The sequence below is a fragment of the Rhododendron vialii genome, chromosome 13a (assembly GCF_030253575.1).
Source record: "Rhododendron vialii isolate Sample 1 chromosome 13a, ASM3025357v1".
Lineage (NCBI taxonomy): Eukaryota > Viridiplantae > Streptophyta > Magnoliopsida > Ericales > Ericaceae > Rhododendron > Rhododendron vialii.
In genome coordinates, this window is record NC_080569.1 from 26,644,779 (window position 1) to 26,657,334 (window position 12,556).

The 12,556-nt window shown below is 42.0% G+C and overlaps 1 protein-coding gene and 1 non-coding gene across 3 annotated transcripts; one reads left to right on the plus strand and one right to left on the minus strand.

Annotated features, from left to right (window-relative positions):
• Positions 1–2,412: 2,412 nt before the first annotated feature.
• Positions 2,413–5,134, minus strand: LOC131312809 (tetraspanin-19-like). 2 transcript variants are annotated; one of them, XM_058340798.1, is made up of 6 exons: positions 4,658–5,134; positions 4,207–4,306; positions 3,818–3,898; positions 3,608–3,712; positions 2,934–3,025; positions 2,413–2,888 (listed from the first exon to the last, which is right to left on the minus strand). In XM_058340798.1, exons 1-6 carry the CDS (start codon positions 4,822–4,824, stop codon positions 2,813–2,815), a joined length of 621 nt encoding a protein of 206 aa, XP_058196781.1. In that variant the 5' UTR covers positions 4,825–5,134; the 3' UTR covers positions 2,413–2,812. The 2 variants fall into 2 exon arrangements, with proteins under 2 accessions (XP_058196781.1, XP_058196780.1); XM_058340797.1 differs by having other exon boundaries at positions 2,413–3,025; positions 4,658–5,129.
• A 6,892-nt stretch (positions 5,135–12,026) lies between these two features.
• Positions 12,027–12,099, plus strand: TRNAV-UAC (transfer RNA valine (anticodon UAC)). The gene has a single exon. It is a non-coding gene; the product is annotated as a tRNA-Val (tRNA).
• Positions 12,100–12,556: the final 457 nt, after the last annotated feature.

The window sequence follows — 12,556 nt, forward strand, 5'->3', positions numbered from 1 at the left end:
CTCATATAACCTTCTAAACTTCAAGTATTGTCCTCCGTTATATAAGCGCCTGAACTTACTAGCCAAGATCATTCACATAATCTGAACTTCAACTGGTTTGTTAGCCTCGTACGTGGCCGTCGTTTGCTTCAATGGGGTCGCGACTTGGTCCTTTTCTGCCAGATATCCATACGCCAAATTTGCAAATCCTCTCTGTGGCTGTTCTGATCCATTTCTGATCGAAAAGCTTTTGTTATCGATCAAGCGACTTCCGTGCGTTAGGAGAAGGATTTGCAAGCCGCGCGCACCATACTAGGACTGCAACTACAATAGTATGAGTACTGAGGGGTTTCCTTTCCCATCTCGGTGTGAACACAACAATAGCATAGTATGACTGAGGGGTTTCCTTTCCATTGTCATCATTTCACCACCACCATCACTTTTCCACCACGACTACCACACGTCCACCACAACTATTATTTCAGTACTCCATACGAACGTAATTTTGAGGGTCATACATTGAATGACTCATATCCACTTGAAAGGATAAGCCTTGTAAGTGGTGAGTCATCCAATTGTATTTTAAGGTCCAACTCTTTTTCTATTTATCCGATGTGGAACTCAACGTTCACACATGTTCTAACAAATCTCCTCCTCATGTGTGAACCAAACATTGGGCCTTAACCTCTCTCTGCATCCAAGCTCCCCCTTCATTTTGATCTAATACTCTCAAACCCTAGCTCGAGCGGCACATGGGTTAGCTTTCAACAGCTCATCCAAGACCGAGACCTGGCCCGTAACAGCTGCAGCGTGGAGAGGGTTCAAACCGTCTCGATTACAAGCTAAGCACATCTTCGGGCTGGCCTCTATGAGATCTTTCACCATCTGAACGTGTCCGTTAGCCGATGCCAAGTGAAGGGGAGATCGATGAGAATCGAGAGTATCGGATAGGTTGGGATGGCGATCCAACAGGTATCGGACGAGTTCATAACGCGAACCCAAAAAGGTAAAAGAATGTTTTAACTCCTACTTGGGTTTTTTTTTTTAACTCCTACTTGGTTAATGCCCACTTGGGTTTTTTTTTTTTAAACTCCCAAATTTCTATTGATGGATCACTCACTGCCTTCCCTTAAACGAAACTATCCATCCTTTCAAGCCCTACTAGTAAAGGTGATCGAATGTGTTATGGGCTACTTCAACCCCTCTTCTGCTCAATATCCATCCTCTCCCATACTTCCTTGTGCGACAGAACACTCTTCCGTTTGGCTAAATAAGTCAACTGGCATATTTTTTTTGTCCTTATTCAAAAAAAATTCGTACTGTATTTGTTAGTTTTTCGTCAATTTTTTGAGGATTATTGCATCGTCATAAAGAGAGAAATTTAAAAAGTAAAGAATTAATATCGAAATCCAATTTTTTTTTAGTAAAGACAAAAAAAATTGGCTTATTGGCTTATTTTTGTCTTTATTCAAAAAAATTAGGTTTCAATCATAATTTTTTACTTTTTAGATTCCTCTTGCCATGACAATGTAATAATCCCCAAAAAATTAACGCAAAACTAGCAAATACAAAAAAAAAAATTGAATAAAAACAAAAAAATAAACTAGTTGGCTTATTTAGCCGAACGGGATCTCAATCCCCAACCAGTTATGCAACTTTGATTTATCAGTTGTTCAGCGTCATAAGTCAAATGGCTTCTCTCTTTTTTGCATTTATTCAATTTTTTCGCATTTGTTAGTTTTTCATCAATTTTTTGTGGATTATTGTTTCTTCACGACGAGAAGAATCTAAAAAGTAAAAAATTACGATCAAAACCTCAATTTTTTCGTCTCTATTAAAAAAAATTGGATTTCGATCATATTTTTTTACTTTTTAAAATCCCCTCGCCACGATGAAGCAATAATCCACAAAAAGTTGATGAAAAACTAACAAATGCGAAAAAAAATTGAATAAGGACAAACAAAAAAAAAAAAAAGCCATTTAGCTTAATACTCCTTCTGCACCGGCTCTCTTGCCTGCCTTTAGATTAGCAAGCTAAAACTAGTGCTCGATCTCCCTTTCGTGTGCAACTTGCTAGTCAGCTAGTTCTGTTTGGGACAATCTCGGGTACCGGGTCGGTTCTATCAGCATAGAACAAAAAATCAAAACAATTGTAATTCGACAGTGATCGATACCGAGAGCTGACCGGTAAGTTTATTTCAATTTTAATTAACATGTGACGATTAATTTAGATGGTTGAAGAAAATTAGTTTATTGATCAAAAGAGAAAAAGGACATGTTCTGAGTTTAACGTGGATGTTAACATTTTTACACTAATAAAATTCGACGAGTGCATGTGTACAAACTCAAATGCAAATTAAAGTGTGTTTCTTGCATTCTTTGCAAGATAACTGAAAATCGTTTTTGTTCTTTTTTTCTAGTTAAAAGGCCCTATAACTAAAAATGCTGGCGCAAAATTATGATTTACTTTTGTCAATATATATAGACATTGACTTCATATAGGAAGCGAGTCATTAATTACACAGATTAAAAGGACTCGGGCCATAACGGCACCACAATAAAGATATTGGCACCCACAACCCTGATGATCCAAATAAGAGTTGGCAACGAGCCAACCAACGTATATGGGAAAGAACATAGATTCCGCGACAAACAGGCCAAACAGTGCTAAATCCTGCCCCAAAAAAAACCCCAAAACAAAACTGACAAAAAACACAAGCATAAAACTTTCCTGGGCAGAAAACCGGAATTACAGGAGCATTCCTTCAGACCATCAACAAACAAAGCCAATTGTCTCAAACTTTGTTGTGAATCCTTCCTTGCCTTGGAGATCTCATTGTTGGAGGGCAAGGGGGAAGTCTACAATAGTACCGGGAAATGGCTGCACTGGATAACCAAGAAATGGAAGCCTCTGTGGTGCATAATCATCCTCATTGTCATACTGAAATGGAAGCCTTTGTGGTGCATAATCATCCTCATTGTCATACTTTCTGCCCTGATCTTTCTCTGTCGCTCTTAGAACCGCAGCCAATATCACCGAACATCCCTGTATACGGAAACCATTTGAAATTTTAATCTGGTCCATCCCTTCAGAAACCGCGAGATGGAAAAACTCTGTTTTTTGTTTCTCTTGTGTTTTCCATGTTTTCTGGAAAAGAACAGTACATAAACACTCCTTGTATATATTCACGTCGTTTTTCATTTTCGGTTCACTTCTTCTTCTTTTTTTGTGTGTGTGAGACTTAGAAAACAACCTTTTGATGTTTCCCAGAATGCAGATTGTTATCAGAAAATACTTTTTTGGAAAACCGAGTAAATTTTCCAGGTTTTTCCGGATAATGAAAGCAGTACCCTATCAAAACGAATTGATTGGTGTTGGAATCTTTGTTTTGGTCCCTCTCTTCCCTGAACCCAATTAGTGTACTTCAGAGTTTGGAAATCCTCATTGTTTTCAGTTGTGTTTCAAATTTTTCGATCCAGTTTTCGAACTTCTTATATAGGGGAATGGCAGTTTGTTGTTTTCTCGAAAAGGCTTTGTATTCGGAAACAGATTGCTAAACAATACTCCATTGTATGTCAGAGAACACGATCAGCAGAAAATAATACGATACCAAACAGGAAGAGGTACCTGTGCTAAGACCAACAACCACCCAATCCATTTGCAGGTGTCGAAATTTGACTTCACGAAATGATCGAAATCATCAAACCTCCCTGATGGATCTTCAGGAAAGTCCTGATGTTGAAATGAATTAGTTGTGCGTATAACTATGAGCTCAAGAACTGAATGTGTAGAAGAGAATTGTTTGAAGAGAATGGGGAAGTCATCTACATAACACACCTTTTCCCAATGGGAGTTTAGGGAGATATCTGTTATCAATGCAATCTCCACCAGTAGAAGAAAGAAGATCACAACCATGTACTTAGAAGATTAAGGTCAATCATATGCAATAAAAGATTATATATTCGATCCATGAACAACAAATTAGCAATACAAAATGATTACAAAAAAAACACACAAGAGAACGTATGTACGATAGATGTGATTCAGCCATGTATCCGTGTCCACTGCGGAGAGGGACAGCAAATCCACTTTATGCACAAGGGTTTGTTACAAGGCTCGGGTTCCTTGAACAAAATGCGAAATACCTGTCAAAACAGAAAGAGTGTTAAGATGGATGGGAGAAGGGCGCCGGCGGTGGTGTTAAAAGCTCTACAACAAAAGGATACACATGAAAGGCAGCGACGATTAGCAGTATGAGCAGCAATGTGGCCAAGGCATGTTATACCACACAAGGCGATACCAATGCCAAGAAAAGCATGAATAAACCTGCAATTTTGTCGAAGAAAATTTGATAAATAACCGAAGGAAAACAGAGAAAGGTATCAGCTGGTGGTTGTTTAAAATCAGCAGTGGAATGCTTTGCGGAAAGTTATTAGTTGTTGGTTAAAGGTTTTCAGACTTGCTTTTTAGAAATTTTCGGCGCAACCCATTCTTGAGCAAACGTTGAAAGGACAGTCAAAAATTCTATACAGCCATCTATGTTAACAAATGTAAGTACGATTTGAAAATGATTGAGGTTTTCATTCTTGAAAAAGTTCTTGGAAAGTGTTCTGAAAAACTGATTCAGAAAACAGCAACCATGGATGACCTGAGACACTCCAGCGGAAAAGAGCTTACCATGGAAGAGAGAATTTAGGATGATCAGAAGATGAGCCATCCATGTCTAGTTGCCAAGCCCTAACCATCCAAATGCTGTAAAGGATCATTGCAATCCCAGTAACTCCTATTGTCGAGTTTACTAGTTTCAGGGACAATTGTAGCCAACTCTTCACAGTTCTTGCCATTCAAACCAACCAAGAAATTGACAAACACCTACCCTGTTCGGTTTGGGTTTTGGGGAAGATTTTTATGAGTAATGAGGGGAGAGAGATAAAGAAAATTTATTGAGGACCATGCGCAAATGTTTGAGAGCCAAAACGAACAAGTTCACTTAGCTACGAAAAGAAAAAGTGAATTCTAACTTGTGGGAAAGTTGAAATTTGTAGTGTTTGATTCCTTGAGGAGTTGCTTGCCAGGTTTAAGTTTATGTAGAAATTATGTGAGAAATTTGGAGCCTGTTTTTGAGATACTAAGAGGAGAATGATTGTGCAAATGAGGTGAAAAGAGGAAATTTCCAAGAAAATGTGGTCTGATTTGTTGAGATTTGGCTTCATTCTCATTTGTCAAAGACTAGCAGTCTTTCTTGACAATGGAAAGATCTGCCCATTCTTGTTTGTCAAAGACTAGCAGTCTTTCTTGACAATGGAAAGATCTGCACATTTGCAGAAGATCTCACGCATGGTTTGAAATTAATGCCATAAGCATGGCTGTTGAACAGGGCTCTATTCTTTGCCTATAAATTGAGCCTTCTGCACTTGTATTTGGTGTGGGAAAATCAGTGAGAGTTTGAGAGCTGCATATGTATGCATTTGTATCAGTCTGTGAGTGAGTGTGAGTTAGAGTGATTTGTAATCCTCCTCCTCCTAAATATAATCCAGCTGCCCCCCGTGGATGTACCTGATTTTGGGGAACCACGTAAATCTTTGTCTCTGTGTTTGTGTGTGTGTTTGTGTTCTGGTTTGGTCCTTAGTTTCCGCAACAATTGGTATCAGAGCTTGGGAAGCCAAAACACAAAGCAACATTCTGTTTTTGCCTCTGTTCGAATCTGCGTTTTTTCGAAACAGCTCGAAAATACGATCTAATCTGTCCATCTTGTTCGTCTCGTCGAGACGATTTCGGGAAGGTATAATAAGCCTTCATCCGACGTCGGGGTGAACCACACCTTCCCGGTCAAAGTTGCGCTTAAGCAGTCAAATCAGAAAATGAATCTAACGCGCTTGTGATACGTTTCCACGCGCAACTGCAGGTTGAAGACGATGACATCAGCAAGATGTCATCATCCAGTCAGCAACATGTCATCGCTCCATCAGTACCACATGGCGCTGTCATCCGCCACATCACCTGCCCAGTCATCAGACACGTCATCTGCCACGTCACCAAACGGGACCCATATGTGCTGAGTCATCAACCACGTCAGCAGTCCGCGTGTCATTCCACGTCAGCGCCAGGTGGGTGCCACGTGTTCGACACCTCAGCAAAAGTGGTCCAGTCAATCATCCAGTCAGCAGAATTTTCCTAAAATTTGTTTTCTGTGTTTTCGGAGCCGTCCGGACTCCGTTTTTCGCCCGTGAGTAGTCGATTTTGACTATCTCGACGTTCCAGATCCAACCCCGTGCCCCGTTTTTCGAGATTCCGTTCCGAAAAATCTGTTGGGAGTATTTTCAGCGGTAAAACTCTCGCTTTTGACTTCGTTGGATGTCCAGCATCGACGAGGAGAGCCCTAGTGTTGTTTCTTCAACACCTATGGACAAATCATCAGATAAGAAGACTTCAGACGAGCCCTCGGTCAGTTCCTACATGAGGAGGAGCTCGGTTTCGAATGCCAAATTCGAAGTGGATAAGTTCGATGGCACAATTAACTTCGGCATGTGGCAATGCGAAGTTTTGGATATTCTAAATCAACAAGATTTGGAATTCACTTTGGAGGATCGTCCTGAGGATATGTCCACCTCCGATTGGGACAAGCTTAATCGGCAAGCTTGTGGCACGATCCGTCTTTGTTTGTCCAAAGACATCAAGTATTCCGTCATGAGGGACAATTCAGCCAAGGAGTTGTGGCAGAAATTAGAGAGCAAGTACATGACGAAGAGCATAGAGAACAGACTCTACCTGAAGAAGAGACTGTATCGTTTTCAGTATCAACAAGGTGCGTCAATGAACGAACATCTAAATAGTTTCAATAAAATTTTGGCCGATTTGCAAAACCTTGATGTTAAAATTGACGATGAGGATAAGGCACTTTTGTTGATAAATTCTTTGCCTGATACATATGACCACTTGGTTACTACCTTACTGTATGGAAAAGATGAAATTCGTTTTAATGACGTTTGCTCTACTTTGATTAACAACGAGGTACGGAAGAAGGATCAACAAGTTCATCGGGATCCCTCTTCATCAGCACTATCAGTAAGGGGAAGGACTGAATCGAGGAATAGACAGTCCGGGAGGAGACAGTCCAGGTCCAGGTCAAAAGGCAAATCAGCTGAAAGGAATCAGAAATTCGGTGATAGGAAGCAGATTGCAAAGGATGAGTGTGCTTACTGTCATGAAACGGGGCACTGGAAGAAGGATTGCCCCAAAATCAAGGAACAACAACAACAACGAGCAAATGTTGCAAGAGGAGAGGTTGACGACTTGGCATCAGCCTTGATTGTTTCATCAGACACAAATTCAGATGAATGGATTCTGGACTCGGGATGTACCTACCATATGTGTCCCCATCGGGACTGGTTCTCAAACTTTCAAGAGATTGACGGTGGCGTAGTTTTGATGGGCAACGACAATGCCTGCAAAACTCAGGGGATAGGTACAATCCGACTCAAGTTGCGCAACGGTACAACCAAGCTTTTGACAGATGTCCGGTATGTCCCGGATTTGAAGAAAAATTTGATTTCTCTTGGAACCTTGGATGCAAAAGGTTACAAGATTACTTTAGAAGGTGGAGCTCTGAAAGTAACCCATGGTGCATTAGTGGTCCTGAAAGGCACTCGGAGAGGAAATTTATACTTCCTCGACGGGCGCACAGTTACAGGAGGAGTAGCCATCTCCAGCAGCAGCTCAGATGATGCTACAGATGACATTTCCCGACTCTGGCACATGCGCCTAGGTCATGCCGGAGAGAAAGCTTTACAAGGATTGGTGAAGAAAGGTCTCCTTAAGGGGGCCAAGACAGGGAAGTTTGGATTCTGTGAGCACTGTGTTCTGGGCAAACAGACCAGGGTCAAATTTGGCACCGCAGTTCATTGTACGAAGGGTATTCTGGATTATGTTCATTCAGATGTTTGGGGGCCCACAACAACAGCAACTTTTGGTGGCAAACGGTGGTTTGTCACGTTTATTGATGATTTTTCACGGAGAGTATGGGTTTATCCCATGCAACGCAAGGACGAGGTCCTTGACACTTTCCTTCGTTGGAAGCAGAGGGTGGAGACTCAGACTGGCAGAAAAATCAAGGTACTTCGGTCAGACAACGGTGGTGAGTATACTTCAGATCCCTTTCTCAAAATCTGTCAGGAGGAGGGGATAGTCCGACATTTCACCGCCGCGAAGACTCCACAGCAAAATGGAGTTGCAGAGAGGATGAACCGTACTTTGGTGACTAAGGTGCGGTGTATGTTGTCCAACGCCGGTTTGAGCAAAGTATTTTGGGGAGAGGCAGTCGCCTATGCCTGTCAGTTGATCAACAGGCTACCGTCAGAGGCACTTGGCGGACGGACTCCCATGGAGGTATACTTTAGTCAATCTTCGATTGATTACGATCGGCTGCATGTATTTGGTTGTCCTGCTTATTTTCATGTCACAGAATCTAAGCTGGATCCTCGAGCTAGGAAGGCTATATTTGTTGGCTTTACTCCAGGTGTAAAGGCCTATAGACTCTGGTGCCCGGAGTCTAAGAAGATTATTACCAGCCGAGATGTTACTTTCGATGAGTCGGCCATGCTTCAAACCAACTCTCGAAAGGTTAACACCATTCCAGGGTGTTCAGATCAGGTGGAGCAGTCAGAGCAGGTGGAGCTAGAGGTTCCTGTAGTTCAAGTTCCTACCATTTCGCCACCACAGGAGCACCACAGTGATGTTTCAGATTCAAGTTCTGAGTCTGATGATGTTTCAGTTCCCGAGGCTATAGCGCCAACACAGTCTATTGCTACTAGCCGTCCGAGGAGGGAGATTCGAAAACCTGCCCGATATGATGGTATGGTTGCATACGCCCTTTCGGTTATCACAGGTGTTCCGAATACGTATAGGGAGGCCGTTTCAGGTTCTGACAGTTCTCAATGGAAGCAGGCTATGAATGAGGAGATGAGTTCTCTTCACAAGAATAAGACTTGGGAGCTGGTACCACTTCCCAAAGGGAATAAAGCAATAGGATGCAAATGGGTCTACGCCAACAAAGAGGACAGTTCGGTCAAGGGTGGTGTTAGACATAAGGCCAGATTGGTGGCAAAGGGTTATGCTCAGCGCGAAGGGATTGACTACAATGAGGTCTTCTCTCCGGTGGTGAAGCATGCATCGATCCGCATTCTATTATCTTTGGTTGCGCAGTACGACCTCGAGTTACAGCAACTCGATGTTAAGACTGCATTTTTGCACGGCGACTTGGACGAAGAGATCTATATGTCACAACCAGATGGTTTCAAGGTCTCCGAAAAGGAAAATTGGGCTTGCCGTCTTCGCAAGTCACTATATGGCCTAAACCAGTCGCCACGACAATGGTACAAGAGATTTGATCAGTTTATGGCTACGCAGAGGTATACTCGCAGCAGTTTTGACCATTGTGTTTACTTTCGTAAACTTCGGGATGGTTCCTTTATCTATTTGCTCTTATATGTTGATGATATGCTAATTGCATCTAAGAGCAAGGTGGAGATTTCTCGGTTGAAGGCACAACTGAGTTCAGAATTCGAAATGAAAGACCTTGGAGAAGCAAAGAAGGTCATTGGGATGGAGATTCAGCGCAACAGGAAGCAGGGCACAGTTTGCTTATCGCAGACTCAGTATCTGAAGACTGTACTTCAACGGTTTGGCATAGATGGCAAAGCTAAACCCGTGAGTACACCATTAGCCCCGCACTTTAAGCTCAGCGCTTCGATGTCACCTCGTACTGATGCGGAACGAAAACAGATGGCCCAAGTTCCGTATGCCAACACTGTGGGATCCTTGATGTATGCAATGGTATGTACCAGACCCGATATTTCACACGCTGTCAGTATGGTTAGCAGATATATGCATGATCCAGGAAAGGGTCACTGGCAGGCTGTGAAATGGATTCTTAGATACATTCAGGGCACAGTTAATGTTGGCCTAAAATTTGGGAGAGATCAGAAATTTGGTGATCAGCTTGCAGTTGGTTATGTAGATTCAGATTACGCTGGTGATCTGGATAAGAGGCGGTCAATTACTGGTTATGTTTTCACTATGGCAGGAGGACCAGTTAGTTGGCGTTCGACTTTACAGTCCACGGTTGCACTATCTACTACGGAGGCTGAATATATGGCTGTGACTGAGGCCATAAAAGAAGCCATCTGGTTGCAGGGTTTGATTGGTGATTTGGGTGCCAAACAGGAGCACATCAATGTCTATTGCGATAGTCAGAGTGCCATTCATTTGGCAAAGAATCAGGTGCACCATACCAGGACAAAGCATATAGATGTCCGTTTTCACTTTGTTCGGGAAATTCTAGAAGAAGGGGACATATTGCTTGAGAAGATTGCCACTGCAGACAACCCAGCTGATATGTTGACGAAGGTTGTTACTGGGATCAAGTTCAATCATTGTTTGGACTTGATCAACATCTCTCCGGTTCAGAGCGCCTAAGGGCGCATTGGGGGCAGCATCGGACCTTTGGAGAATTGTCGCCAAGGTGGAGATTGTTGAGATTTGGCTTCATTCTCATTTGTCAAAGACTAGCAGTCTTTCTTGACAATGGAAAGATCTGCCCATTCTTGTTTGTCAAAGACTAGCAGTCTTTCTTGACAATGGAAAGATCTGCACATTTGCAGAAGATCTCACGCATGGTTTGAAATTAATGCCATAAGCATGGCTGTTGAACAGGGCTCTATTCTTTGCCTATAAATTGAGCCTTCTGCACTTGTATTTGGTGTGGGAAAATCAGTGAGAGTTTGAGAGCTGCATATGTATGCATTTGTATCAGTCTGTGAGTGAGTGTGAGTTAGAGTGATTTGTAATCCTCCTCCTCCTAAATATAATCCAGCTGCCCCCCGTGGATGTACCTGATTTTGGGGAACCACGTAAATCTTTGTCTCTGTGTTTGTGTGTGTGTTTGTGTTCTGGTTTGGTCCTTAGTTTCCGCAACATGATTGTTTGGCTGTCCATTTGAAGTAGGCAAACACCAAGTGAACGTCGTCCTATTTGTCGCGAGGTTGCTACGTACAAAAACCATGACAGCTAGGGAAGCTGATCATGTTAGTCAAGTACTACTAATTCGGACTTTAATTTCAAGTGATTGGATTTGGCTACACACATTCTTTTTTATTAGTAATGCAGACTGTCCCGGACTAGCTTGTGCGCATCTCGGCCCTCTAACAGCTGTTGCACGTGCTTATGCGAGGAGTGAGATGGTCCGAAGAGGAGTTGCGAGGGGAATCGAACCTGAGACCAGAGTGAGCCCCTAATTAAATCTCATGCGACCACCATTGCAACCACTTTCAAATATATATATATATATATATATATATATATATACCACCATGCGGCTTCACACACGTCTTATTTTGTCAAGATTGGACGGTGTCCCGATTTCTCAAGATTGATCGTTTAATTTCTCAAAAACTTTTAATGAAAACTAGAAACCAAATTTATGACTCCACGTAGACCCCTCATAGTTATTATTTTTGGGAAGCCCGCGTGCAACAAACGGTTTCAAACTGGATTTTGTACGCAACAATTTACGTATACTCCACATTCATCTAGTTACGACAGCGAGAGAGACGAAGCAAGGTAGCAAGCAAGGGTGAGAGAGTATATATGAGTGGGCGTAAGTTTTCTTTTTCTTTTGCTCTATTTACTAAAAGAGAGAAACTTATTTCCGGAGCAGCGACAAACAGCTTATTTACGGAGTTATGCAATCTCAGCTATCTGTTTCAGTAATCAATTGAGCCGTGTAATCTCAGCCATCTGTTTCGGCAATCAATGGTCTGGATTTTAAGAAAACTATTCGCGCGAATAGTTTTTTTAAAATCCGGACCGTCCAAAACACTTTGAACGGCCCAGATTGAGCTCCATAAATATTTATTTACAACTGCTCTATAAACAAGTTTTTCTCATAGTAAAAATTAGCCTTGTCCAAAAGTTGACTGTTCAACCTTGACGAACAAAAAGAAAACCTAACCATTCTAAACATAAAAACCAAAGGACGGATGCATCAGAAGATGCTGTGGTGTAGTGGTTATCACGTTAGTCTTACACACTAAAGGTCTCCAGTTCGAACCTGGGCAGCATCATTTGTCAACATTTTTAATTTACACATCCTCGTATTTACAAATTTACCCCTCATGGAACTTTTGGATCTTGGTCCTTTTCACCATTTCTTGATGCCCCGAATATAAAGAGAACCATTCTCTGAATCTCATCAACACAGCATGGAAAATGAGAGACTGAAAGAGAGGCAAATGAAGAGCAAAACCATCCTCATCATTTTTTTCATTTCCCAGTCAGAAAAGGCGTTGAATTAAAATGTTTTTGAAGTATAAATTGGTGGTCGAGCTCGCTTTATGCTTGAGCAGCAGCGGTAAGTGAAAGAATCAGAACTTTATCACTCTCAAGACTCCAGATCCAGGCGGATCAAAAAAAAAAAAAAAGACTCCAGATCCAGAGGGGTATATAAATACTAGACACTATTTGAGGAGGAGTCAATCAGGCTGCTGGCTCTTGCACGAGCATGTGCGTGTGTGTGTGTGT